The 27,396-nt window shown below is 43.0% G+C and overlaps 1 protein-coding gene across 2 annotated transcripts in view; it reads left to right on the forward strand.

Moving 5' to 3' along the window:
• LOC132833450 (PH and SEC7 domain-containing protein 3-like) overlaps positions 1 to 27,396 on the forward strand; it is a 439,179-nt gene that overhangs the window by 6,595 nt on the left and 405,188 nt on the right. For both annotated transcript variants that reach the window (XM_060851749.1, XM_060851748.1), the window contains exon 2: positions 9,574 to 10,158. In XM_060851749.1, the coding sequence (XP_060707732.1) occupies positions 9,622 to 10,158 (537 nt within the window). In that variant the 5' untranslated portion in view covers positions 9,574 to 9,621. The remainder of the gene's footprint in view (positions 1 to 9,573; positions 10,159 to 27,396) is intronic.

Here is a 27,396-nt window from a genome sequence, read left to right on the forward strand (position 1 = left end):
AGCTGACCTTTGGCTACAGAAACATTTAGCGCCTTTTGTGACATGGGAAATATAATGCTTTCAGCTTGTAATATTGAAATATTACTACGTTAACTATAATGATCCAATTAAATATCATTGAATGTCTCCTCACACAGCAGAGTGGGTGATGAGAGTTGACAGAGAGAACACACAGCACGCTGTGCAATTCGATCTGTGTTACAGACTTGCAATAAAGCTCCCTTCACTTCTGAAATAGCAACTGGTCCGCCTTTCCGTTATTTTTAAACATTCGGGTTGTATTGAAAGGGTGACGCCAGAATGAGAAACGTTTCAGGGGGGGAAAAAAGTCGTCTTGACAGAGAGTTCTTTCAAAGATTGAAGCTTCAGATGTGGGTGAGATGAAATAGAATGGGCGGTGTCTAGCAGAAACCAGTTGGACGGAATGGCCGCTTTCTGCGTAGCTCATTCTATGGAATTCTGTGTGGTTTTGTAACACCTTCTCATTAACAGCAGGTCTTTTGTTCATGGCTGGAATGGAAGCCTATCTTTCCTGTAGATACTCTCCAGTAGTTTTGCTTAACTCAGGATTTCTGGCAATTTAGTGTTACAATTTAGCGTTACAATTTACTGTTACAATTTACTGTTACAAACTCGTCGGTTATTACAGGAGAGAAGACCCCCATTCAGGCCACTTTCCTGGTCCCTGGACTTCACTAGAAGAATCCAAAACGAATTGTGTTTCCTTATTCTCCTGGTATCACTGAATTTAATTTTGTTTATTTGGTCGTTGGCAGTGAATGTCACTCACTAAGACAGCATGTATTTGTTATTCTGAAATGCCCTTGGGTAGGTTATGTTCAGCCACCATCTTGAATCTCTGCAGTCCATGGGTTTGTGAGGATCAGTTGCTTTTAGGAAGGAGTTTTGGGCTTTTGATCCTGTGACAGTAAAGGGACAATGATGTAGTTCCAAGTCAGAGCGAGGAACCTTCAGGTGGTTGTTATTGCCATGTACCTGTTTCCATTGTCCTTTTAGATATTCGAGATCACAGATTTGGAAGGTGCTGTCAGAGGAGCCTAAGTGAATTGCCGTAGTGCATCTTGTGGATGGTACACACTGCTGCTTCTGAGCTTCAGTGGTAGAGGGCGTGAATATTTGAGACTCCTTTCCAATCATTTGGGTTGCTTTGTCCTTTGTATTTGGAGGTAATGGCTTCTGCCTCTGTTACTCCCTGTAGCAATGCATCCTGTGGTCCAGCAACCCTTGGTGTGAAGATATTTCTCCCATCTCCTCTCATGGCTTTGTTAGCAACAGTTTTAAATCAACAATGCCTTGACACTGACTCCTCAGCCAAAGCAAATAGCCTTTCCCAACTCATCCTGATAACCTTTTCTAATTTGGAAGATATCTCTTAAATTTCTCCCTGTCTGTTCTGCTTCCGTGGAAGCAGTTGGAGTGTTTCAAATCTTTCCTCATAACTATTGGTTACAGTCTGTGGCATCATCCTGACAAATCTACATTGTTTATACCTTTAGTGTCATTTCTCATTAGATTTCCTACAGTGTGGAAAACAGGCCCTTTGGCCCAACCAGTCCACACTGACCTCTGAAGAGTAACCCACCCCACTCTGACTAATGCACCTAGCAACTGTGGACAATTTTAGCATGGCCCATTCACCTAACTTACACATCTTTGGAATATGTGAGGAAACCGGAGTACCTGGAGGAAGCCCACACAGACACGGGGAGAATGTGCAAATTCCACACAGACAGTCGTCCAAGGTGGGAATCGAACCTGGGTCCTCTGGCGCTGTGAGGCAGCAGTGCTAACCACTTAGTCACCATGCCACCCTGTAATGAGCTACCTAAAACTGTGTACTTCAATTAGCCAAAGCAGTATATTATGTAAGTTCACGATCACTTCTTGCTGTGTAGATGGCAGTTCACCAGTGTCAAATGGGTGGTATTACATTGGCACGTGCTCTATATGTCTCGTATTCTGTTGAAGTCAATGGAATATATTAAAGGGCATATAGCCTGCAGTTAATGGAGGGATGGGGGCTGTCTATTTGCATTTCATTCCATGATGATTTTCTTTACCCTGTGTCTCCATAAAATCTAAAATGCTCACTTGATGGAGTGGCATTGACCAAGCCTGTCTTTGGACAGGGGCACTTGGAGGAATCAATGGTGAAAGTGGGCACCTATGAAAGCATTTTTGGTACTTGCTTGCTCCATGTAGCTGGCAAACTCAGCACTGGTCATTCGGGGAGAGGTTGCCAGAGCCCAGTAATTGAAGCAATCAATCAACTTGCCTTCAGCAAAGGTGGAGCTTATCTGTTCACAATTTAAGAAGAACTTATACTTTTTCACAACAATATAGAGACAGCACAGGGCCTTAGGCAAATGGCCTCTTCAACTTTCATTGCTATTCAATGGCTGATCTTGCTTGAACAATCCTCTTGCCTGAACACAATGAAGTCCAGTTACACTACATCTATCTCAATTGGTTTTCTGGTCCTTATATGTGCTTCACGTTAGCCAGTGAATGGCACTCCCAGTACAGTGTATCAGTATCCATCCCAGGGTCAACCCTTAAGACGTTGCTATTTTTATGAATGGGAATGTTCATTATCATTTTCTGAATAGGCTGGCAGAACATTGCCAGGATCAACAGGGACTCATTTGATTTTGCTGGTGTAAGTCCATCAGAAGTTGGTGGTTGCTTCTAATTTTAACCTTTCTGTTCTGGCCTTAAGCAACTGAGGGAATGGAAGACTTTTCATTTCAGGCACCCTGGTGTCTGTAGCAAATACTTCCTACCATACACTGAGCTGTGCGATAAGGCTTTCTGTTCTCCATCCTGACAATGTGCCTCAATTGAAGCCCAGACAAACATCTACTGTATCAATCTGACTTTCTCTTCCCACTCTCCATTAATATTTTGCCACGTTTAGGATATTTTTGTCCTGTTGAGTACATGCTATCAGGTGTTTTATTCCTCTGATTTAATTGATTCATCTGACCCTTCCAGCTTAGAACAAAGAGTTTAATTGACTTTGGGTTTGTTCTAGAGACCAATATCTAACCCAGCACGAGATGCACTTTTCCTAACATGCTGATACTTGTGAAGAATTTCTCCTATTGATTAAAGTTGTGGAAGCTTTTTGACGTTCGTAGAAAGGCAGTGAGACAATTCCTTTAGAGGCCAATCTTACTGAGGACACTTACTCGGTAGAATAGCCCAAGTGATGTATTACGGCATATAACTCAAATTGCAAACTTCTGTCTTCATTTTAACAGGTGCCACTTTCCCTGTTCCCTCTGATACCTTGCCTAAGTGGGCATTATTCAGGGCAAAGCTGGGATGCATTTCAGGTGCTGTTTCCATTTCCGTGCACACTAGTCAAGAAACTTTAACTTTAGTTATTGATGCAAATGTTGAATTTGTCAGGTATTATACACCAAGCTGGTTTTCATTTTCACTAAAGTCAATGCAGGGGATTATGATAGCAACCAAATTAACAATGCCAATTTTACACTGTTCCTCAATGTTAAAATTACGACCTAAATTTTCATGAAAGATTTTGAAATTAACTAAATGAAACAACAAAAGTTCTGAAAGCATTGCAAACTGTGAAGTGATTATGCTCATCAATTTAAAAAGAGTTGCTGACATTGAGTTAAATTTTACAAGGAGGAAGCAACAGTTTCAATAGAATGAGTGCCTGACTGTATATTTTTAAAAAAACTGATGATAAATTCATTTCATTCATAAGAAGTGTCCAAAGCAAAAAAAAATCAGGCTCCATTTTCCTAAAGAATGCATCAGTTCTTTATATATCAGTGAACTTTGAAAATATTCCAGTTCCCAGACATATTGTGATGTCTTCAATACAGGAGGAGAAAGTGATGTCTGCAGATGCAGGAGATCAGAGCTGAAAATGTGTTGCTGGAAAAGCGCAGCAGGTCAGGCAGCATCCAAGGACCAGGAGATTCGACGTTTCGGGCATAAGCTCTTCTTCAGAAGGCATAAGCCCTTCTTCAGGAAAGGCTTATGCTCGAAACGTTGAATCTCCGGCTCCTTGGATGCTGCCTGACCTGCTGCGCTTTTCCAGCAACACATTTTCATGTCTTCAATACAACAGTGATCTATTTTTCCTAGCCAGAAATCTGCTAGGTGTGTAGCTGGATGTCTGGCAGCATTTATCAACATTCTACGTTGAGGTATTTTAGACCCTTTTAAAGAAATTAATATAACAGGATATGGGAGTAGATTCCATGATTTTAAAAGAAATTAACTTTGTACTATACAGCTCTGGGAAAGGTAGGATTTGACACAGACCTTCAAGAACTATAGAGACACTACCATTGTATAACAAGACCCCTTGATTCCTTGACAAATGTTTGCTAAAGTGTATAAGGCTACTTAGATGTGGTTTGAAATGGCATATTGGATGTATAAATTTTAAAAATGCAATAAATTGAATTAAAAGATGAGGTTAGCTTGCATAGACCAGTCTTCTACTGTTTGACACAACCAATAACGATTTAGTTAACAAAAAATCAAGAGGCCAATGGGAACTTACAAATTGAAAGTTAACAAGATTTAAATCAAAACATTGTTACCAGGAATAATGATACACACCAGCACCCGTAGAGCCCAACAGTCCCTTAAAGGTCTCTGTCGTGTCAGTGGGCTCCATATGCTCCCTCTACATGGACACCCAAATATTAACATAACCAGTCCAGCTCTATCCTATTTCTATCATGACTGATAAGTAATTTAATTCAGCTGTTCCAGACAATAGTTTAGATACAAAGATATCATTTTTTTCTGGTGAGATTTTTCTGGAAAATGGAGAAGTAGGTTTAAAATCAAATCTAAGCTTTACAGGAACACAAAAGATAGTGGAAATCCGGAACTTTGTCTCTCAAAAGGCAGCTGTTGCTGGGGGTCAGTTGAAAATTTGAAAACTAAGACTGTAATTTTCTGTTAAGCAAGGGTATTAAGAGCTGTGGGTGTTGAGTTAAGGTAGACGGAATTAAGATACAGACCAGCCGTTATCTATTTGAGTGCTAGAAAAGACTTGAAGGGCTGAAGGGCTTGATTCTGTGACCATATTATATTTGCTTTACCAACCTAAATGAAAACAGTTAATGTTGTGGAAATGTGTGAGCAGCAGCATAATGACTTGAAGTTTTGAGGTGTATGGAGCAGCTTTCCATTGTTACATGGGTTTCAGTAATCTGCACAGAAGAAATCCCTGCTTAGCTGATCAGGGATGCCAACAGACCAAAACTGGGCTCAGACATTTCCACAAACTTTATCTGATGCTCTGTGGGCTGCCTTCCTGGGAGACTAGTGAGACAGAAAGAAGAGAAGAAATGACAAAGTGAAGTAAGTATAAAACAAATATGTCAGAGAGAGTGACCAGAAAGTCAAAGTGAGTCAAATCCACAGAAACAAGGAATCTCAATCAAGGAGCAATAATGAAACAAACAGCAGTGATTTGCAACTAGACTGGGTTGGGATATCTGGTCAGCATGGACAGTTTGGACCGAAGGCTCTGTTTCCATTCTGTACATCTCTATGACTCTATAAAAATATAGGAAAGCATGCTCAGAGGCTTCACAGAAGAATAATCATACATAAATTGATATCAAATAAAAGAGAGGGGTTGGATTGATGATGCCATATGGTGGTAATATCAGTGGACTAAAAACGTAAGAGACATGGAAAGTGGAGAGGTTTAGGGAAGGAATTCTATAAAGAGCTTAAAGCTAGAGGGAAATTCTTATTGGTGTCAAGATTTTGATGCTGGTTGTCAAACATACTGTCTGTTCTATTTAAAGTGCCTTTTCCCCTCTGCCAATGCTTTAAATTCACCTGGTGGTCCTCATTTTGACCACTGCTTCAAATTGACAATGAGGATTGGTTTGGTGAATGGTACCAGTTTATTATCTGGGGTTCAGCTGGCTACAGGTGAGGTGTCCTGAGCCGTGGCTGCTAAGAATCAATTCAATTGTCCGGGAGTCACCTTTCTGAGGTTAAAGATTACAGGATGTAAATGTTGTAACGTCAGTATGGACTTTAATATAAATTCAAAGGAGTTGAACATCTGAGGTGGAATTTTTTCCTTCCCACTGACATAGGCTGTGATGTAGTAGTAGTGAGTACATGGGATCATAGGACTGTGATGTATTGACAGTAAGTCAGAGGGGCCAAACTAGCCTTTGAGTTAGAAGATGCTGAAGGAACTCTATACAAACATATAAAACTATTAAGGGAACAGATTGGATAGAACTAGAGAGGATGTTTCTTTCCACTGGTGGGTATAACTAGGACAAAAGGGCAAAGCCTCAAAATTAGAGGAAGCAGATTTAGGACTGAATTGAGAAGGAACTTCTTCACCCAGAGGGTTGTGAATCTAAGGAATTTCCTGCCCAGTGATATAGTTGAGGCTTCCTCAGTAAATGTTTTTAAAACGAAGATAGATAATTTTTTGAACAGTAAAGGAATGAAGGGTTATGATGAGAATGGGTGTAAGTGGATCTGAGACCACAAAAAGATCAACCATGATTTTATTGAATGGCGGAGCAGGCCGAGGGGCCAGCTGGCCTACTCTTGCTCCTCGTTCTTGTGTTATGTACATTGTCAGCAGTGCTAATTTTTGGGTGAGATTTTAAACTGAGACCTTAGCTCTCAACTTGAATGGACATAAAAGGTCCTGCAACCTTTATGGTTGAAGGAGTCCTGACCAACATTAAACCCTCAACCAACAGCTACAAACAAAAGAGGTGATCCACACATTTATCTGTTGTGGGAACTTATTGTACATAAATTGATTACTTCTTACTTTACAACAGCAACTCCATTTCAGAAATACTATGAAAGGCACTGAATGAATTCTTTTTCTTTTCTTTCTATGCATAATTTCCCGGAATTTTGCAAAACCTGCCAATTGCATAGCCCTCCCAGGCTGCTATTAGTTGACATATGGAAAGAGATGAAATTGTTTGCTTGTGTAAATAAGGCACCATCTACTTCATTTTACATCAATGAGCAGCTGTTTGGCTTTTGTTGCTTTGAGCTGGTTGGAATGAACCCAAAGTGTAAAGCTGCCGGGGGTAACTTTAACAGCCACAGTCATTGACATGCTGGTGGAATTTAGCTGCGATCAGCCTGGAACAAGTAGTGCAAGCATTCCCTCGAGCAGTACCTGAGTCAGTGCTGTTCTCTTACAGAATCTGACTGGGGCTGATTCTGCTCCTGGGTAGCATTCAAAACCTAAGCCTGTTCTCAATGTCTGACTTCATGGATTTGACCCAGATTGATTTAGCCAGCCATTCCCAATACAGCTGTTGTACAGAAAATTATCTGTCCCTATCCACCATTAGGCAATACCTCCCTGAGCATAACTTAACTCCACCTCTCAAATAATATCCATCACATCCTAACCCCAGCGTAGGAGCAAATTACTATAGATGCTGGAATCTGTACTGGAAACAAAAAATTCTGGAGATCACAGTGGGTCAGGCAGTATCCATAGAGAGAGAGCAAGCTAATGTTTTGAGTCTAGATGACTCTTCCTCGAGCTGACATGAAGCAATTTTGTTCAGAATAGGGTGGGGTCACACTCCTTATTATCAGTTACTCACTCACTGTGATTCTGCCCTTAAACATTACTTAACCTGACCCAATGGGGCTTTGGGTGTGGAGGTTAGTGTGCAAATCTGGTCTCCCAACTATAGAAAGGATGTTGTTATATTTGAAAGGATTCACAAAGATTTACAAGGATGCTGCCAAGCTTGGAGGGTTTGAGCTAAAGGGAGATGCTGAATAGACTGGGGATATTTTCCCTGGAGCATCAGAGGCTGAGGGGTGACTTTACAGAAGTTTCTAAAATCATGAGGGGCATGGAGAGGGTAATTAGCCATGGTATTTTCCCCAACATGGGGAAAACTAAAGGGCACAGTTTTAGGTGAGAGGGAAAAGGTTTAAAAGGGACCTAAGGGGCAAGTTTTTCACGCAGAGGGTGGTGGATGTGTTGAATGAGCTGCCAGAGGAAGTGGTGAAGGCTGATACAATTACAACATTTAAAAGGCATCTGGATGGGTATGTGAGTAGGAAGGGTTTAGAGGGATATGGACCAAATGCTGGCAAATGGGACTAGATTAGGTTAGGATATCTGGTTGGCATGGATGAGTTGGACCAAAGTGTTTGGTTCCCTGCAGTATACCTCTGTGACTCTTTATGACCTGCCAGAGGATTATTTGCCTGTGTTTTTTTCTCAGGTAAGTTATTAATAGTGTAGTTATTTCAACATTCTCAATTTAGCCTGATCAAGTTAGTGTACAGTAATTATAAAAGTGCACTTTAGAGAAAGCAGTTTTTTAAAAAACACTAACTGATGTGTGAATTTACCCGCTTCAAATGATTTGACTTGAAAATGTGCTCTTGATTTTTTCCACGCGGCTCAAAGCACCAAATCCAATTGACCCAGAGTTGACTTACTCAGATCCCTCATTAACAGAGGCTCGATTATGCCAAAAGCTATAAACTTGGCAGACTGCGCCTAAACACCGTTTCTTATGGAGGTTGCTTTCCACAAACGGTTTTGTAAGTAATCAAGTAAATATTATTCATCAACCTCCCACCCCACATGCCAGTTCATCCCTGGAGATTATTTTATGTCTGTTCTCTTCTGACCAGAGCGGAGGCGAGTTTCCAATGAATGCCAGATGCAGTCTGTGTGTGTGTGTGTGTGAATGTGTGCTCTATGTAGCACCCCAGTCCGTCATGTTAGGGCTGCAGACTCTGACCTGTCGAGTAGGTAGCTGAACTCCTTTTGCAAGTTGCTTGAAACTGTACGGACAATTTCGTGTCTGGCTGCAGGATTCCAGTTGAATGGGAAGGGGGTCTCTCTCTCTCTCTCTGTGTGAAGGGGGAGGCTATACCATCAGCTTTGAAACTCCATGTTTGTGGAGAGAGTCTTCCTGCGGCTCAGTGCAGTTCATGAGTACAGTTCAGGGGTTCAGACTGAACCAGTGACGCTGTGCACGGAGCTCTCTGACTGTGAAGGGGTTACTTTGAACAGCAGCTATATTACCTCACGGATCTGGGGGGTGGGGGAGCGGCAACTCTAACCACCCGGTTCAAGGATTTCCTAAGTCGCTTTAAACAGCGCGCCCCGTGAGAGGGGAACCCCACCTCCGGTACACACACGTCTTTCTTCAGCTAACACGGGCGGGGGCGTGGGCTCACTGTGAGTGGGAGAGGTTGAGTCGGCGGCGGTGTTCACTGGAATCTCCGCGATGAGGGAGTTATCAGAGCGCGGAATGAGGCCGTTCGGGCCATCGAGTTGGACCCAAGGCTGGAATCGAACCCCAGTCATGAGCCCTGATTTGGGTGCGTTGTCTTGTGAGACAGTGGTGCTCATGCTCTGAAATGTTTCCACATGTTTCCCAATGAAATAAAGAAAAGGGAGAAATATTTGATTGCAGTTTTAACCCCCCCAAACAAAAACTTTAAAAGAAATCACAATGTTTGAGATTTGTAGATCATTGACATTTGTTTTGCACTTTCTAGGAGTCCCTCCGTGCTGCAGCTGACTGTGGGACATGAGAGGAGCACGGCATGGCCCAGACGCAACAGGTTAAGACTTCGTCCCTTTACGTTCGCCTGCAATATCCGTCCGTTAACGCAGCGGGGCACACCGACCGAAAGCAGGCGGAGGTCAGCGGGAATGGGCCGCTTTCTGCGCCTGGCAACCAGGGCAATCACCTGTGTCACAATAAGGGGCACCATGTAATGCCAGGGAGCCGCCTCTGTCACAGGCTCAGCCCCCACGCCAGGGGTGACGCCCCCCCAGTCGAATTGCCGGCCACTCGGCCCGGCTGCCTGCGCGATCCCGGGATGTCTCGCGGCGGGAGACCTCCTTGTGCCCTCCGCTCCGTTTCCTGGAGACCCTTCGGCCCTCACGCCACCACCTCTGGGGTCCGGTGGAAAGTGGAGTTCAACAAACCCAACCTGGTGGAGGCGCCCGTCTTCTGTACACCTCCCTGCTCCGGGGATGGGAGGTATACCTCCAGCCCACAGGCGGCTGGCAGACTGCTATCCCCCAGTCCCTCCAGAACAACTACCTCTCCAGCCAGTCCACATCCCCTACAGAAGGTAAGAGATAAACTCCATTCTTAACAAGAAGGATATTTTCTAATCAATCTGTTCAGAGATGCATGTTACCTCCTGTGGAGGTGGGATTTGAACCTGGGCCTCCTGGCTCAAAGTTGGAGACACTACCACTGTACTACAAGAGCCCTTTAAAGCATTTCTGAATCAACTTATTCAGTGATGTTATGTCATACATCCAGAGCAGGTGGGATTTGAACCAAGGCTTCTTGGCTCCGAAGTAGAGACACTACCACTGAGTCTAAACATTAAAGACTTGTGTAGATGACAGGATTGCAACCAATTTGTTTTAATGTCTAACAAGCACAGAGAATGCTGGAGAAATGTAGCAGCATCAGGCAGCGTTGTAGGGACTGAAACCAAGTGAACGTGTTGAGCATGACTGTAACGTCTGGAGAAGATCCGAAGTGGTGGACTCAAAGTGTTAATCAATGAGGCTGCAAAAGCTCAGCAGGTCAAATAGCATCCGAGGAGCAGGAAAATCAATGTTTTGTGCTGAAACTCCTCATCAGGACCTGAAGCATTAACTTTCCTGCTCCACGGCTGCTGTTTGACCTGTGCTTTTCCAGCGTCACATCTATTAACACCTGCTTCTAGCATCTGCAGTCCCTACTGACTCCCAAAACTCGAAGTGTTAACTCTCCTGTCTCCACATATGCTGCCAGATCTAAGTGTCTTCTATATTCTCTGTGTTAGTTTCAGATTTCCAGTATCTACAGTAATTTGCCTTTATTCAACTGTTGTAAAGTGTATTGGAGAGTGACAATTTATGGCTCACAAATTTCTAAAATCTCCCAGTTCTGAGGAAGAGTCACCCAAACGTTAACTTCAATTTCTCTTCACAGATGCTGCCAGACCTGCTGAGCTTTTCCAGCAATTTCTGTTTCTCTTTCTGGGGAAAAAAAATCAGCAGGTCTGACAGCACCTGTGGAGAGAAGTCAGAACGAACACTTTGGGTCCAGCAACCCTTCTTCAGAATAGACAACATTTGGTTGTTTGGTTTAATGTGCATTTGCCATGCAATTCTCTCGACCTTCGATTTTCCTGCACAGTTTAACATCAAGTTGTTTATATGAAGCATCTTGTAGTGAGATCTTTTCCAAATACTGCTAGAAAGTTGCTCTTTTAATTAGCTAACTGCGGGTTTCATGCAATGAGGGTTAAGCAAGATGTAGAGAAACAGTCTGGCAATATTCTGTATTAAATAAATAACGGACAGGATTTTAATAAGAAAACTGAAGCCCCAGTTTTCGCTTTAGCCAGCAAAATTGACACCCATGGTGCCAGCTAATCAGATCTTTTCTTCTGGGAAACACACCAGAGATGTGTAGGCAAGGGAAAATATCAGCCTAAACTGATATTCAGAACAGTGTGAAAGAAAACAATAGAATTATGATTAACACCAGCTTCAAATATACAGTCTACATGTTGTGGTGTTCCATGTTCACAGAATGCTTCTGATCAACCAATAATCTGCTTGACAGCATCCATGTTAACCCGAGAATGCACCCAAAGGTCAAAACACTCACAAGGGCTTTTCAGAGTGGTTCTTTCTTTGCAATAGTAGGTGGGTTTAATTTTAAACTCACCCTATAAACTGCAGTGCAGTCTCACCCTGACATAGTTGGGTATGCTCTCACTTAGATGCATTGGAGTACACGAACAACCTGACACACTGAGATACCCTATTACACTGGTGTAGAGTTATACATTGATTCACTCTGGGGTGCAATTTCACCTGGATTCACATTGGGACTGTCCAGCCTTATTTCACTCTGGGATACAGTCACATCTTAACACATTGGGTGACAGTCTCACTCAGATATACTCTGGGGTGCAGTCTGATGCAAGTAAGGGTAATCTTATCTTAATTGGGATAATATTTTTCCATCACTCAAGAATAGTTATTGATAATTTATCTGCAGAGAAATTGTGATGGGTAAAATCCAAAGAATGAGCAAATTCTGTCACCCTGTAATATGAATTACTTGAAGCAGGACCCCTCAATGATAGCCTGATGCACAAACTTTGGCTGATCTTTCCCCTCATTTAACTCTGCAGTGTTAAGATTGATCATACTGTTGTTGTTACTGTAGCCATGACTTGTTAATTCACTGCAGATGTGTGTTTAAACTTTGGACTTTTTTCCTCTGTAAACCTTAGTTTCAACCTTACATGGGGAATAAATAATCTTTCTTATTATAATTGTTAACATTATCTTGTACTCTCACATTTAGATTAGGTTCCCTACTGTGTGGAAACAGGCCCTTCAGCCCACACCGACCCTCCGAAGAATAACCCACCCAGACCCATTTCCCTCTGACTAATGCACCTAATGCTATGGGCAGTTTAGCATGGTCAATTCACCTGACCTGCACATCTTTGGAGGAAACCCACGCAGACACAGGGAGAATGTGCAAATTCCACACAGTCACCTTGAGGCTGGAATTGAGCCCAGGTCCCTGGTGCTCTGAGGCAGCAGTGCTAACCACTGTAACACCATGCTGTACTTTTTCCTTAAGTTCTAAATTGAGGTATTGGAATGAACTCCAAATTTTAGGTGTTAATTAATCTATGGATGCTTGTAATATAATCAAAAACAAAATTCTGATACCATAGTTCCAAATTATAATGAACTTCGCCCTGATCTGGTGTTGCTTGAGCTCAAGTCAATGAGCTGAAACTGTTGGAAAAGATTAGTAAAAATTAGCAACAACCTTTTAAATTCACGCTAGTTTTCAGCACCTCAACCCATCACCATCATGCAAACTGTAAATGTCAGCCTTTTCTGGTTTGTAAACATATTGCAAAAGCCTTGTAAAGACCATAATTATACAGTAAGCGAATATGCAAGTCAATTCGATATCTCAGTGCCACTAAACTTACGTACTGCCGTAGTCAGATGGTGAGTGAGAAATCTTTCAACCTTGACTCTTTCAGACAAGTATATCCAATGAAAAATTCTTCTCTCCAATCTACCCCAGCCATATAATCTCCTCCCTGCTTCCATCACTCTTTAGAAAACCTTTTCTCTCGTGTTTGAGTCAGCAAAGGGTCAGTCATTTAGGACTGGGGAGAACTGAATTCATTCAGAAAACTGCAAATCTTCGAAATTTCAGACCACAGAGGCTTGGGTAGATGCCAATGCTCAATATATTAAAAGAGAGGAGTGACTATATTTCTGACGCTGTCATGAACAATACTTTTATGTGTTCCTTTTAATTGTTTGCAGTTGGTAAGTTTGTGTGTAAAAGTGTGTTTTCTTTTCATTGGAAAATTTTAATGGCTTCAGCTGCATCTTTTTTTGTGAGTATTAAATTTAGGTAATTTATTATGATACACCTGCCTTGGAATTTAAAATGCTAAATCGCACTCACTTAGTACAGACACGCACACATGCGCACACACGCACGCGCGCACACACACACAGACATTAGATGCAGATGATGCTTTTAAAAAACGATTATCATGTATTGTTACTGGCAGACCTGTAGTTTCTGAGATGAATTGATGTTTTAGTTGAAGTGAAGGTCTTACTAAGAATCCACTGCTTTGTAAGTTTTAAGGCACTTTGTGGTTGAATTTTCAAGTGTTTGGTTCTCAGGTGAACTCAAGAAGGAACATATTTGGATGTAGTCCCTCTCCCATTTTTAGGGCATTGTCCCTGCTCTGAAGAAGGGTCATTGGAACCAAAACGTGAACTCTGCTTTTTCTTCACAGCTGCTGCTAGACCTGCTGAGTTTTTCCAGCAATTTCTGACTTTGTTTAAAGCATTGCTGCCTGTTACCCTGGCAAGTTAGATTAACTGCAACTGATTTGTTGACCTTCTGGTAGGACTCTGTCTCTTCAGAGTAAATCCTGAAGCTGTCAAGAAAATGGCATCAACATCATCATCATGAAACTAATCAAAGTACTTTTTCTAAAAAAAGAGGTTGGTTGGAGGCAAGTATTGGCCCTTGATTATATATTCTGCATTTTCATTTGACATGTCAGCCTGGATTAGATGAGGAAGCTATCACAATTTAATGAATGGTCAATGGAATCCATTCACATTTGATTAACACTCCTTGAATTTCAGTGTTTCTTTTGTCTATGGTGAGGGTTTCCAGAGCAAAAGACATAGGGATTACTAATGGAGGCAAAAGAGTTGTTGAGACATACAGTTGGTGTAGATTATAGGTATGAAAAGGAGAAAATGAGTCTGTTCTACTTGCAGCCTACTCAACTAGACAAGGAGTTGGGTAGCATAGTAATCAAAATGGAACACAGAGGTTATGCGGTAAAGTTGTTGAATTCAAAGCTGAGTCCTGATGTCTGTAAAGTGCCTAAGTGGAAAATGGGGTGCTGTTTCTCCACCTTGTGTTGAGCTTCATTTGAACATTGCAGCAGGTCCAGGATAGAAATGGTTTATTGAAAATGGCAAGCAACTAGAAGGTTGGGGTTCCTTAGAGAACAGAGTGTTCTGCAAAGCAGTCACCAGTCTGTGATTTGTCTCATCAAGGAGACTGTGTTGTGAGCAGTGAATACAGTGACTCGATTGAAAACAGTACAAGTAAAATCCTCCTTCACCTGGAAGAGGTGTCTTGGGGCTTGGACAGTAAGGAAGGAGAGATGAAAGGGCAAATGTTATGACAGATTATGTGGGAAGTGCCATGGGGGAGTGAGGAAGTGCTAGAAGTGGAACAGTCATGGAGGGAATGTTGGCGTTGTTGAGGAGGGTAATATGTGAGACCTGGTGGAGATGCTGGAGGTGATGGAAAGGGTGGAGGATGATCCTGTGAATTTGGAGACTAGTGAGTGGAAAATGAGGACAAGAGGAACCCTATTATTGTTCTTGTAGGAAAGGGAATGAGTGAAGCCAAGAGTGGGAAATTGTTTGGACATAACTGAGGACCACATCAAACATGGTAGGATGCAATCCTCGGTTGGGGAAAAAATAGGAAGTGTCAGAGGCACTAATGTGAAAAGACCATCACAGAAACTGATACCATAGGGATGATGAAACTGGGAGAATGGAATGGAATTCATGCTAGAAACAGTGTATGAGGAGGGGTGGTCATCATTATCATGGGAGCCAGTCGGTCTGTCATGGATTTCGGTGGGCAGTCTGTCCTCATAAATGGAAAAGTGAAGACAGGGAAGAGAAGTCTCAGAGATGGACCAGTAAAGGTGAGAGAAGGATGGAAATTGGAAGCAAAATTGATTAATTTTTCCAGTTCCGGATGAGAGCAGGAAGCTGCACTGATGACATTAATGAAACCGTGGAGAAAGAGTTCAGGATAGGGACCCGGAACAAGAAGGATTGAGCATATCCCTCCAAGAGACAGGTACGATTGGGATCTATGTCAGCACCTGTAATCACACCTTTGGCGTGGTGAAATGGGACAAGCTAAACGAGAAGTTGTTCAAAATGAGAATGGGCTCAGCCAAGTGAAGAAGGGTGGTGATGATGGGTGGAGACTATTGAGGCCTCTCTTCAAGCAAGAGAACAGAGACTCCTTGGACCATCCAGATGGGAAATGCAGAGGTAGAGGGATTGAACATCCAAGGTGAAGAGGAGGTGGCTCAGGCCAGGCATCTGCAAGCTGTGGAGCCATTGTAAAGTGTCTGAAGAATCATGAATGTAAATGGGAAGAACCTGAACAAGGGATTAATAAGGTAGAATCAAGCAAGGAAGAAATAGATTTAGTGGGCCTGGAACAGGCTGAAACAATGGGTCTGCCAAGGATTGTGGATTTTGGGAAGGGAATCGGTGCAGGATTAGGGAATGTAAGAGGGAAAGCTGTGGAGAGAGGATCTCCAGGGGAAATGAGATCTATTACAATCCTGGAAACAATGGCTTGCTGTTAGCTGGTGGGGTAGATAGGAAGTGTTTGAGATGTGATGCTCAGCTTCTGCAAGGTATGATCAGTACAACAGATGACAACAGCCCCACCCTTATCAGCAGGTTTGATAACAGTTAGTATTATACCTGAGCCAGTTCAAAATGAGACAGGTTGGAGTGGATGGGTGTTGGGGTGAGGATGTGGGGGAAGCAGAGAAATTAAAGTAGTTGATATCACATTGGTAGTTCTCGATGAAGTGTTCAAGTGCAGATAAGAGGCCAGAGGGTGGTATACAGATGGAAAGGGTATATTGGATATGGGTGAGAGGCCTATGAACCAGTGAGAGGACTTCAGTCCAAAGAAGTGAAAACAGAAGCAAAGATGTTAGATGAGAACTTCAATGTTGCATGCCCAAAGTTCATTGAGTTACGGGGAGGGTTAAAGGGAATACATGTTGTTCAGGTTAGAGAGGGGAAGGTCAGAGGTTATAGTGAATACATGACAAGGAGATGGGGTTGAAAGAAGGAAGGGGGCATCTGAAGGAAGGAAAGGAAAAGGAAGGAAGAATCTAGAGGGATATCAGTATGCGATGAGTCTTTGACAGCTTTGAGGAAGTGTGATAAGCTGTTGATGAAGGAAGAGGTTGAGTGTGTGAATGTGGTGGAGTATGGCATTGAATGTTGATCTTAGTCTGCTGCAGGAAGACCTGGCTGAGGAGTGTTTTCTTAATGTGGAAACAGGCCCTTCAGCCCAAGAGGTCCACTGACCCTCTGAAGAACATCCCACCCAAACCAATTCCCCTATCCTATTACTCTACATTTACCCCGAACTAACACATCTCTCTAGTCTGAGGCACAAATGGAAGTTTCTGTGGCCAGCAGCGAAGAGTCAGAATGGTGTGTTGCCTCCCAGGTGCCAGGATTAAGGATGTGTCGGAGAGGGTGCAGAATGTTCTCAAGGGGGAGAGGGCTCATCAGGAGATCATTGGTTCCAATGTGTACAATGACATAGGAAGGGAAAAGATGAGATTTTGAACAGAGAATATAGAGAGTTAGGCAGGAATTTAAAAAGGAGGTCTTCGAGAGGAGTAATATCTGGATTATTCCCGGAGCTTCGAGTGAGGGTAGGATTAAGAGGGTAGAGCAGATGAATGCCATGGCTGGGGAGTTGGTGTATGAAAGAAGGATTCACATTCTTGAATCATTGTAATCTCTTCTGGGGTAGAAGTGACCTGTACAAGAAGGATGGATTGCACCTGAATTGGAAGGGGACTAATATACTGGCAGGGAGATTTGCTCGAGATTCTTGGGAGGATTTAAACTAGTAAGGCTGGCGGGGGGGGGATTGCTGGGATCCAGGGAGATAGTGAGGAAAGAGATCAATCTGTGACTGGTACAATTGGGAAAAGGAGCAGTCAAACAGTCAAGGCAGGCAGGGGCAAGGCAGAGACAAAGGTAAGACTGATAAATTAAACTGCATTTATTTCAATGCACGGGGCCTAACAGGGAAGGCAGATGAACTCAGGGCATGGTTAGGGACATAGGGCTGGGATATCATAGCAATCACAGCAACATGGCTCAGGGATGGACAGGACTAGCAGCTTAATATTCCAGGATACAAATGCTACAGGAAGGATAGAAAGGGAGGCAAGAGAGGAGGCGGAGTGGTATTTTTGATAAGGGATAGCATTACAGCTGTGCTGAGGGAGGATATTCCTGGGAATACATCCAGGTAAGTTATGTGGGTGGAACTGAGAAATAAGAAAAGGATGGGATTGCATTATAGACCCCCTAATCGTCAGTGGGAAATTGAGAAACAAGTTTGTCAGGAGATCTCAGGTTGTGGATGCACCTACTAGAGAAGGTGCAAAACTTGACTAACTCTTGGGGGATTTAGGACTATTCGGCGCAGCCATTTTGACGTGAGTGATTTGATGCGGCCTGTTTGGCGCAGCCTAATTTGCTGCAGTCCCATGTAGGCGCAGAACTATTTTGGCGCAGGTATACGGTTGTCATCAACAAAAATCAACATAATAGTAGAATTATTTATTGGGTAGTTTCCAGTAGTTTGTAGTTATTTGTGTATCAACAACATTGAGTCTGTGATTCGTCTGCACCTAACTGTGGTTCCTCAAAATTTCAAAAAAAAAAGAAAATATAACCCATTAACTTCCCTGAATTTCTTTAATTTCAACAGAATATTGGGCCCTGCTACGAGATATACAAATTCAAAGTCACAGTTGATAATGTCAGGGCAGCATTCAGGCTGTATTTCCAGAACCATTTCAAATAATTTATCATATGTTGTTTGTAACTTATTTGGGAGTAAAGCATACAACAGTGGGAACACAACTTTACGTATTTCCCCTAAAATAACATAAACTTGTGAAAATAGGGATGGGGAAATTTCGAATGTTCCATCAACATATAACTTTTTTGATTGTTTCAGAAACTCAGCATTCCTTTTTCTTCCAAATATAAGAATTCTGCAGGTGGTGATACCACTGTCGGCTAGTTCAAATTGTTCTTCACTAAAACATATTCAGTTAATGATTTATAAAGCTATCTGGAATTACAAGTTCTTCTAAATTTCTTGGATTTACTGGGTAAGCAGCAATTTCTTTCCTTGTTCTACGAACCCTTTTCTTCAGCGCTGTGTTGTTAGGCATCGCTCCTTGGCAAGCTTCCGACAAATTTTCTAGGCGCTCGTTCATCACTTGTAAAATTCCCTCTATAGTTGTTTTTCTTTGACTTGTTATTTTAATAATAACTACAAACTACTGGAAACAACCCATTTAATAATTCTACTATTATGTTGATTTTCGTTGATGACTACCGTATACCGGCACCTAAATGGGTCTGTGCCAAAATAGGCTGCGCCAAACAGGCCGCGCCAAATCACTCACGCCAAAATGGCTGCGCCGAATGGTCCCACTCCAACTCTTGAGAAATAAGGTATGGCAGGTGACTGAGGTGTCAGTGGGGGAACACTTTGAGGCCAGCGACCATAATTCTATTCGATTTAAAATAGTGATGGAAAAGGTTAGACCAGATCTAAAAGTTGAATTTCTAAATTGGAAGAAGACTAATTTTGACAGTATTAGGCAAGAACTTTCAAAAGCTGTTTGCAGGTAAAGGGATGGTTGGAAAATGGAAAGCCTTCAGAAATGAGATAACGAGAGTCCTGAGACAGTATATTCTTGTTAGGGTGAACGGAAAGTTTAGAGAATTGCTGGATGACTAAAGAAATTGAAGGTTTGGTTTAGAAAAAGAAGGTAGCATATGTCAGGTATAAACAGGAGAGATCGAGTGAATCCTTAGAAAAGTATAAAGGAAGTAGGAATATACTGAGAGGGCAAAAAGGGGACATGAGATAGCTTTGGCAAATACTGTTAAGGAGAATCCAAGGGTTTTTACAAATACATTAAGGACAAAAGGGTAGAGCAGGGAGTAACTAGGGAGAGAACAGGGCCCCTCAAAGATCAGCAAGGCAGACTATGTGTGGAGCCACAGGAGATAGAGGAGATAGTAAGTGAGTATTTTTCATCAGTGTTTATTGTGGAGAAGGACATGGAAGATATAGAATATGAGGAAATAGATGGTGACATCTTGAAAAATGTCCATATTACAGAGGAGGAAGTGCTGGATGTCCTAAAATGCATAATTCCCCAGCACCTGATCAGGTGTACCCTAGAACTCTGTGGGAAGCTAGGAGAGTGATTGCTGGGCCCCTTGCTGAGATATTTGTATCATCAATAGCCACAGGTGAGGTGCTAGAAGACTGGTGGTTGGCTAATGTGGTGCTGCTATTTAAGAAAGGTGGTAAGGACAAGCCAGACAACTATAGACCGGTGAGCCTGACGTTGGGCAGGTTTATTGGAGGGAATCGTGAGGGACAGGGTGTACATGTATTTGGAAAGGTAGGGACTGATTAGGGATAGTCAACATGGTTTTGGGCATGGGAAATCATGTCTCATGAACTTGATTGAGTTTATTTTTGAAGAAGTAACAGAGAATGGATGAGGACAGAGCAGTAGATGTGATCTATATGGACTTCAGCAAGGCGTTTGACAAGGTTCCTCATAGGAGACTGGTTAGCAAGGTTAGATCTCATGGAATACAGGGAGAACTAGCCATTTGGATACAGAACTGGCTCAAAGGTAGAAGACAGAGGGTGGTGGTGGCGGGTTGTTTTTCAGACCGGAGGCCTGTGACCGGTGGAGTGTCACAAGGATTGGTGCTGGGTCCTCTACTTTTCACCATTTACATAAATGATTTGGATATGAACATGGGAGGTACAGTTAGTAAGTTTGCAGATGACACCAAAATTGAAGGTGTAGTGGACAACAAAGAAGGTTACCTCAGAGTTCAATGGGATCTTGATGAGATGAGCCAATGTGCTGAGAGGTGGCAGATGGAGTTTAATTTAGATAAATGCGAGGTGCTGCATTTTGGGAAAGCAAATCTTAGCAGGACTTATACACTTAATGGTCAGGCCCTAGGGAGTGTTGCTGAGCAAGGAGACCTTGGTGTGCAGGCTCTTACTTCCTTGAAAGTAAAGTCACAGGTAGATAGGATAATGAAGATGATTCCCGATGAAAGGCTTTTGCCCGAAACGTTGAGTTTTTGTTTCCCTGCTATTTGGATGCTGCCTGACCTGCTGTGCTTTTCCAGCACCACTCGAATCTAAACTCTGGTTTCCAGCATCTGCGGTCCTCACTTTTGCCTAGTATAATGAAGAAGGCATTTGGTATGCTTTCCTTTATTGGTCAGAGTATTGAATACAGGAATTGGGAGGTCATGTTGCAGCTGTACAGGACATTGGTTAGGCCACTGTTGGAATATTGCATGCAATTCTGGTCTCCTTCCTATTGAAAAGATGTTGTGAAACTTGAAAGGGTTCAGAATAGATTTACAAGGATGTTGCCAGGGTTGGAGGATTTGAGCTGAAGGGAGAGGCTGAATAGGCTGGGGCTGTTTTCCCTGGGCTGTTAGAGGCTGACATTGTAGAGGTTTATAAAATCATGAGGGACATGGATAGGATAAATAGACAAGGTCTTTTCCCAGGGTGGTGGAGTCCAGAACAAGAGGGCTTAAGTTTAGGGTGAGAGGGGAAAGATATAAAAGGGACCTAAGGGGCAATCCTTTCAAGCAGAGGGTGGTACGCTTATGGAACGAATTACCAGAGGAAGTGGTGGAGGCTGGTACAATTGCAACATTTCAAAGGCATCTGGATGGGTATATGAATAGGAAGGGTTTGGAGGGATATGGGCCAGGTGTGACGAGATTAGGTTGGGATATTTGGTCCGTATGGACGAGTTGGACCGAAGGTCTGCTTCTGTGCTGTACATCTCCGTGATATCTCTGTGAACATGATGGGCAATTTGGCATGGCGAGTTCACCTAACCTGCATATCTTTGGACTCACCCAAGGCTGGAATTGAACACAAGTCCCTGGCATCGTTAGATAGCAGTACGAACCACTGAACCACCATGCTGCCGGAGATCCCTGTAATCCTGGATGGATTTGAAACATGAGGGATAGAACTTTAGTTGGAATCAGTGTCGGCTGGATATAGTTGCTGAGGAAAGGATATATCTGCAGAAACCAGCTTTGTCGGACACTTCAACGAATAAAGCAATGAAGGTAAACAAGTTAAAAGATTCACTCAGGAATCCCATCAGCAGAAAGAGCAGGATTTATTGAAGGTGTGCATAGCTGGAAGAGAAGTATCAAAAATTATATCATTTATCAGACCAAAGCAAAATATTGTGAATACTGGAAATCTGAAGAAAAAAGGCAAAATGCTGCAGAAACTCAACAGATCTGGCAACATCTGTGTACCTGCATGGGTCCCAGTTGTGCCTGTCTTGTTGTGGGGAATGAGAAACATTCCTTATTCCAGTCCTACTTGGGGACCCTCTCCCATAACTCTCTGATACATTGACAGTGTCATCAGTGCTGCTTCCTGCTGTCATCTGGAACTTGAAAGGTTGGTCAGTTTTGCTTCTCTCATCGTCACCTGCTTCATCTCTGATTCTTTTCCTCCCTTCATTGTAGCCATTTCTGAGCTCAGGCTGTCCACCAACACCCATCGCAAACCCACTGACTCGGTTACCTTGACTACACTTCCTTAAAATCTTCGAGTAAAAAATGAGGTCTGCAGATGCTGGAGATCACAGCTGCAAATGTGTTGCTGGTCAAAGCACAGCAGGCCAGGCAGCATTACATTCTGTTTTTTTTTTGCAAGAACTCCACTCCACTTTCCCAGTTCCTCTGTCTCCGTTGCATCTGTCACAATGATGCTCCTTCCATATCAATGCCTTTGACATGGTCTCTCTTTCACCTCAATCAAGGACTCCGCCACCCCCCCCCCCCCCCCCCCCCCCCTCACCACCACAAGCAATTGCGGTGATGGGGCCCTGATCCATTTCTGCACTTCTGTCCTCCCTATTTCCCCTTCCACACAGACCAGCACTCATGTTCCCTTTGCTGTCACTTCCCACCCACCAGTCCCTGTGTTAAAAATATAATTTTTCACCATTTTCACTACCTGCAATAGGATGTGGTTGGTGTTTGTATTGAAATGGTAAAAATGTGACTGACAAGTACATCACCTCCTCCCCTTTGATGTCTTCATTCTACAGGGAATGCTCCCTGTCTATTTAGCTTGATGTACCCCACAATCAATGCTAAGATCTCCTGACCCCATACTTACGCGTGCTCGCACACACACACAATTCTTCACACCTATCATTTCCACCTAATTTACATCGCACCATCTGTTCTACTCGCTCCTCCTCCCTCTCTGTACACAGTATAAAAATTCCACTTTCCAGCCCTTTTAGTTTGTAAAAAGAGTCATACTGGATTCAAAACATTAGCTAATGTTTTTGTGTTCCAGCGCTGCTGCCAGACCTGCTGAGTTTCTCCAGAATTTTCTGTTTACATTTCAAATTTCCAGTGCCCACAGTATTTTGCTTCCATTTGACCAGTCTGTTTGTGTTAAAGTATTGAATAATACACGATAATACGAAGGGGATCAAGGAATTAGTTCAGGAAAGTAAAGCTGAGGAAGATAAGCCATGATTTTCATGAATGGTTGGAGCAGACTCAAAAGGACTGAATTTTCTACTTTTTTTAAATTTGCGATGTTTGTCTGCTTGAGCTGCTGTGGTGCTTAACTCTGTGTGCATTCTGTGAAAGAAATCTGAAACCTTCGCCCTCTTTGCTGCACGTTCCCATTATTATATAAGTGTCCCTTAGACCATTTCTCAGGTCCTATGCAAGTGGTTCTAGGCACTGGGCAATACCTCAGGAGAATTCTCCCAATCTGCTGATGTTTGCGTTTAAATGTATTTTATCTGCCAAGATTGTGATGGAGTGGGAGAAGATCCAAAAAGATTCTCAGTGAAAGGTTCTTAAAAACAAAGTTAGCCTGCATTGACCTGCAGATACCAGACAGACACTTTGGCAGGAAACTCTGTAACACAGGGTCATCAGGTAACAATGAGAAGCTGGAGCCTTGGCAGACTTCTGTTTCTGATTCGGGCCGTTGGGACTGATTGTAATGACTTCATTGCCACTAACAAATCAGACCAGCAATCCAATCAGTCATCATGATTCAGACTTGCAATGAGTGCTGCATTTCCTCAGCTGGATATTGAAACATTCCACTTATTCCATAGGCAGAAGCTTGGACTAAGCTAAAGTCATAAAGACGTACAGCACGGAAACCGACCCTTTGGTCCAACTAGTCCATGTTGACCAGATATCTTAACCTAATCTAGTCCCATTTGCCAGCTTTTGGTCCATATCCCTCTAAACCTTTCCTATTCATATATATATATATATATATATATATACCCATCCAGATGCCTTTTAAATGTTGCAATTGTACCAGCCTCCACTGCTTCCTCTGGCAGCTCATTCCATGCAGGCAAAATGTTCTGTATGAGAAAGTTGCCCCTTCGGTCCCTTTTATATCTTTCCCTTATCACCCTAAACACATGCCCTCTAGTTCTGGATTCCCCCACCACAGGGAAAATACCTTTGTCTATTTATCCTAACCATGCCCCTCATGATTTTATAAACCCCTATAAGGTCACCCCTGAGCCTCCGACTAATATACTGGGACGGAGATTTGCTAGAGCTGCTCAGGAAGATTTATAGTAATAAGGTTGGGGGTGGTGGGGTGGTGGGACCCAGGGAGATAGTGAGGAAAGAGATCAATCTGAGACTTGTACATTTGAGAAAAGGAGTGAATCAAACAGTCAGGGCAGATAGGTACACACTCGTAAGAATGATAAATTAAACTGCAATTATTTCAGTGCAAGGGGCCTATCAGGGAAGGCAGATGAACTCGGGGTATGGTTAGGAACATGGGACTGGGATAGCATAGCAATTACAGAAATGTGTCTCAGGAATGGACAGCACTGGCAGCTTAATGTTCCAGGATACAAGTGCTACAGGAAGGACAGAAAGGGAGGCAAAAGAGGAGGGGGGAGTGGTGTTTTTGATAAGGGGTAGCATTACATCTGTACTGAGGGAGGACATTCCCAGAAATACATCCAGGGAAGTTATTTGGGTGAAACTGAGAAATAAGAAAGGGATGTTCGCAGGTAAAGGGACGGATAGAAAGTGGGAAGCCTTCAGAAATGAGATAATGAGAGTCCAGAGACAGTATATTCCCGTTAGGGTGAAAGGAAAGGCTGATAGGTGTGGGGAATGCTGGATGACGAAAGAAATTGAGGGTTTGGTTAAGAAAAAGAAGGAAGCAAATGTCAGGTATAGACAGGAGAGAGAGAGAGAGTGAATCCTAGGAAGAATGTAAAGGCAGTAGGAGTATACTTAAAAGGGAAATCAGGAGGGCAAAAAGGGGACATAAGATAGCTTTGGCAAATATTGTTAAGGAGAATCCAAAGGGTTTTTACAAATATATTAAGGACAAAAGGGTAACTAGGGATAGAATAGGGCCCCTCAAAGATCAGCAAGGCAGCCTATGTGTAGAGCCGCAGGAGATGGGGGAGATACTAAATGAGTATTTTGCATCAGTGTTTCCTGTGGAGAAGGACATGGAAGATATTGAATGTGAGTAAATAGATGGTGACATCTTGAAAAATGTCCACATTACATTTGTGGAAGTGCTGGATGTCTTGAAAAACATAAGGGTGGATAAATCCCCAGCACCTGATCAGGTGTGCCCTTGTCTTCTGTGGGAAGCTAGGGAAGTGATTGCTGGGCCCCTTGCTGAGATATTTGTATCATCGATAGTCACAGGTAAGGTGCTGGAAGACTGGAGGTTGGCTAATGTGGTGCCACTATTTAGGAAAGGTGGTAAGGACGAGCCTGACTTCGTTGGTGGGCAAGTTGTTGGAGGGAATTGTGAGGGACAGGATTTACATGTATTTGGAAAGCAAGAATTGATTAGGAATAGTCAACATGGCTTTGTGCGTGGGAAATCATGTCTCACAAACTTGATTGAGTTTTTTGATGAAGTAACAAAGAAGATTGATGAGGGCAGAGCAGTGGACGTGATCTATTGGGACTTCATTAAGGCGTTTGACAGGATTCCCCTTGGGAGACTGGTTAGCAAGGTTAGATCTCATGGAATTCAGGGAGAACTAGCCACTTGGATACAGAACTGGCTCAAAGGTAGAAGACAGAGGGTGGTGGTGGAGGGGTGTTTTTCAGATTGCAGGCCTGTGACCAGTGGAGTGCTACAAGGATCAGTGCTGGGTCCACTACTTTTCGTCATTTTATATAAATGGTTTGGATGTGAGCATAAGAGGTATAGTTAGTAAGTTTGCAGATGACACCAAAATTGGAAGTGGGCAGCGAAGAGGGTTACCTCTGATTACAATGGGATCTTTACCAGATGGGCTGAAGAATGGCAGATGGAGTTTAATTTAGATAAATGTGATGTGCTGCATTTTGGGAAATCAAATCTTAGAAGGACTTATACACTTAATGGTAAGGTTCTAGAGAGTGTGGCTGAAAAAAGAGACCTGGGAGTCGCAGCTAGATAGGATAGTGAAGAAGGCTTCATTCCTGATGAAGGGCTTTTGTCTGAAATGTTGAATTTCCTGCATTTCGGATGCTGCCTGATCTGCTGTGGTTTTCCCGCATCACTCTAATCTAGACTCTTATTGATGAGGGCAGAGCGGTAGATGTTATCTATATGGACTTCAGTAAGGTGTTCGACAAGATTCCCCATCGGAGACTGGTTAACAAGGTTAGATCTCACCGGAATACAGGGAGAATTAGCCATTTGGATACAGAACTGGCTCAAAGGTAGAAGATAGAGGGGAGTGGTGGAGGGTTGTTTTTCAGACTGGAGGCCTGTGATCAATGGAGTGCCACAAGGATCGGTGCTGGGTCCTCTACTTTTTGTCATTTACATAAATGATTTGGATGCGAGCATAAGAGATTACAGTTAGTAAATTTGCTGATGACACCAAAATTGGAGGTGTAGTGGACAGCAAAGAGGGTTACCTCAGATTACAACAGGATCTGGACCAGATGGGCCAATGGGCTGGGCAGATGGAGTTTAATTCAGATAAATGCGAGGTGCTGCATTTTGGGAAAGCAAATCTTAGCAGGACTTCTACATCTTAATGGTAAAGTCCTAGGGAGTGTTGCTGAATAGACACCTTGGAGTGCAGGTTCATAGCTCCTTGAAAATGGAGTCGCAGGTAGATAGGACAGTGAAGAAGGCGTTTGGTATGCTTTCCTTTATTGGTCAGAGTACTGGGAGTTGGGAGGTCATGTTGCGGCTGTACAGGACATTGATTAGGTCACTGTTGGAATATTGCGTGCAATTGTGGTCTCCTTCCTATCAGAAAGATATTGTGAAACTTGAAAGGTTTCAGAAAAGATTTACAAGAATGTTGCCAGGGTTGGAGAATTTGAGCTATAAGGAGAGGTTGAATAGGCTGGGGCTGTTTTCCCTGGAGCATCGGAGGCTAAGGGGTGACCTTGTAGAGGTTTATAAAATCATGAGGGGCATGGATACGATAAATAGACAAAGTCAAACCCTAAGGTGGGAACTAGAGGGCATAGGTTTAGAGTGAGAGGGGAAAGATGTAAAAGAGATCTAAGGGGCAACCTTTTGATGAAGAGGGTGGTGCGTGTATGGAATGAGCTGCCAGAGGAAGTGGTGGAGGTTGGTACACTTCAGCATTTAACATGCGTCTGGATGGGTATATGAATAGGAAGGGTTTGGAGCGATATGGGGTGAGTGCAGGTGGGACTAGATTAGTTTGGGATATCTGATCGGCATGGACGAATTGGACCAAAGCGTCTGTTTCTGTGCTGGACATCTCAATGACTCTGTGACTCTAAAGGGTCTGGAGATTGCTAATCCCTGCTGCTGACACTGTCGTAACTCCCTGAGCAAA

Source organism: Hemiscyllium ocellatum, chromosome 36 (assembly GCF_020745735.1).
Source record: "Hemiscyllium ocellatum isolate sHemOce1 chromosome 36, sHemOce1.pat.X.cur, whole genome shotgun sequence".
NCBI classification, from domain to species: Eukaryota; Metazoa; Chordata; class Chondrichthyes; order Orectolobiformes; family Hemiscylliidae; genus Hemiscyllium; species Hemiscyllium ocellatum.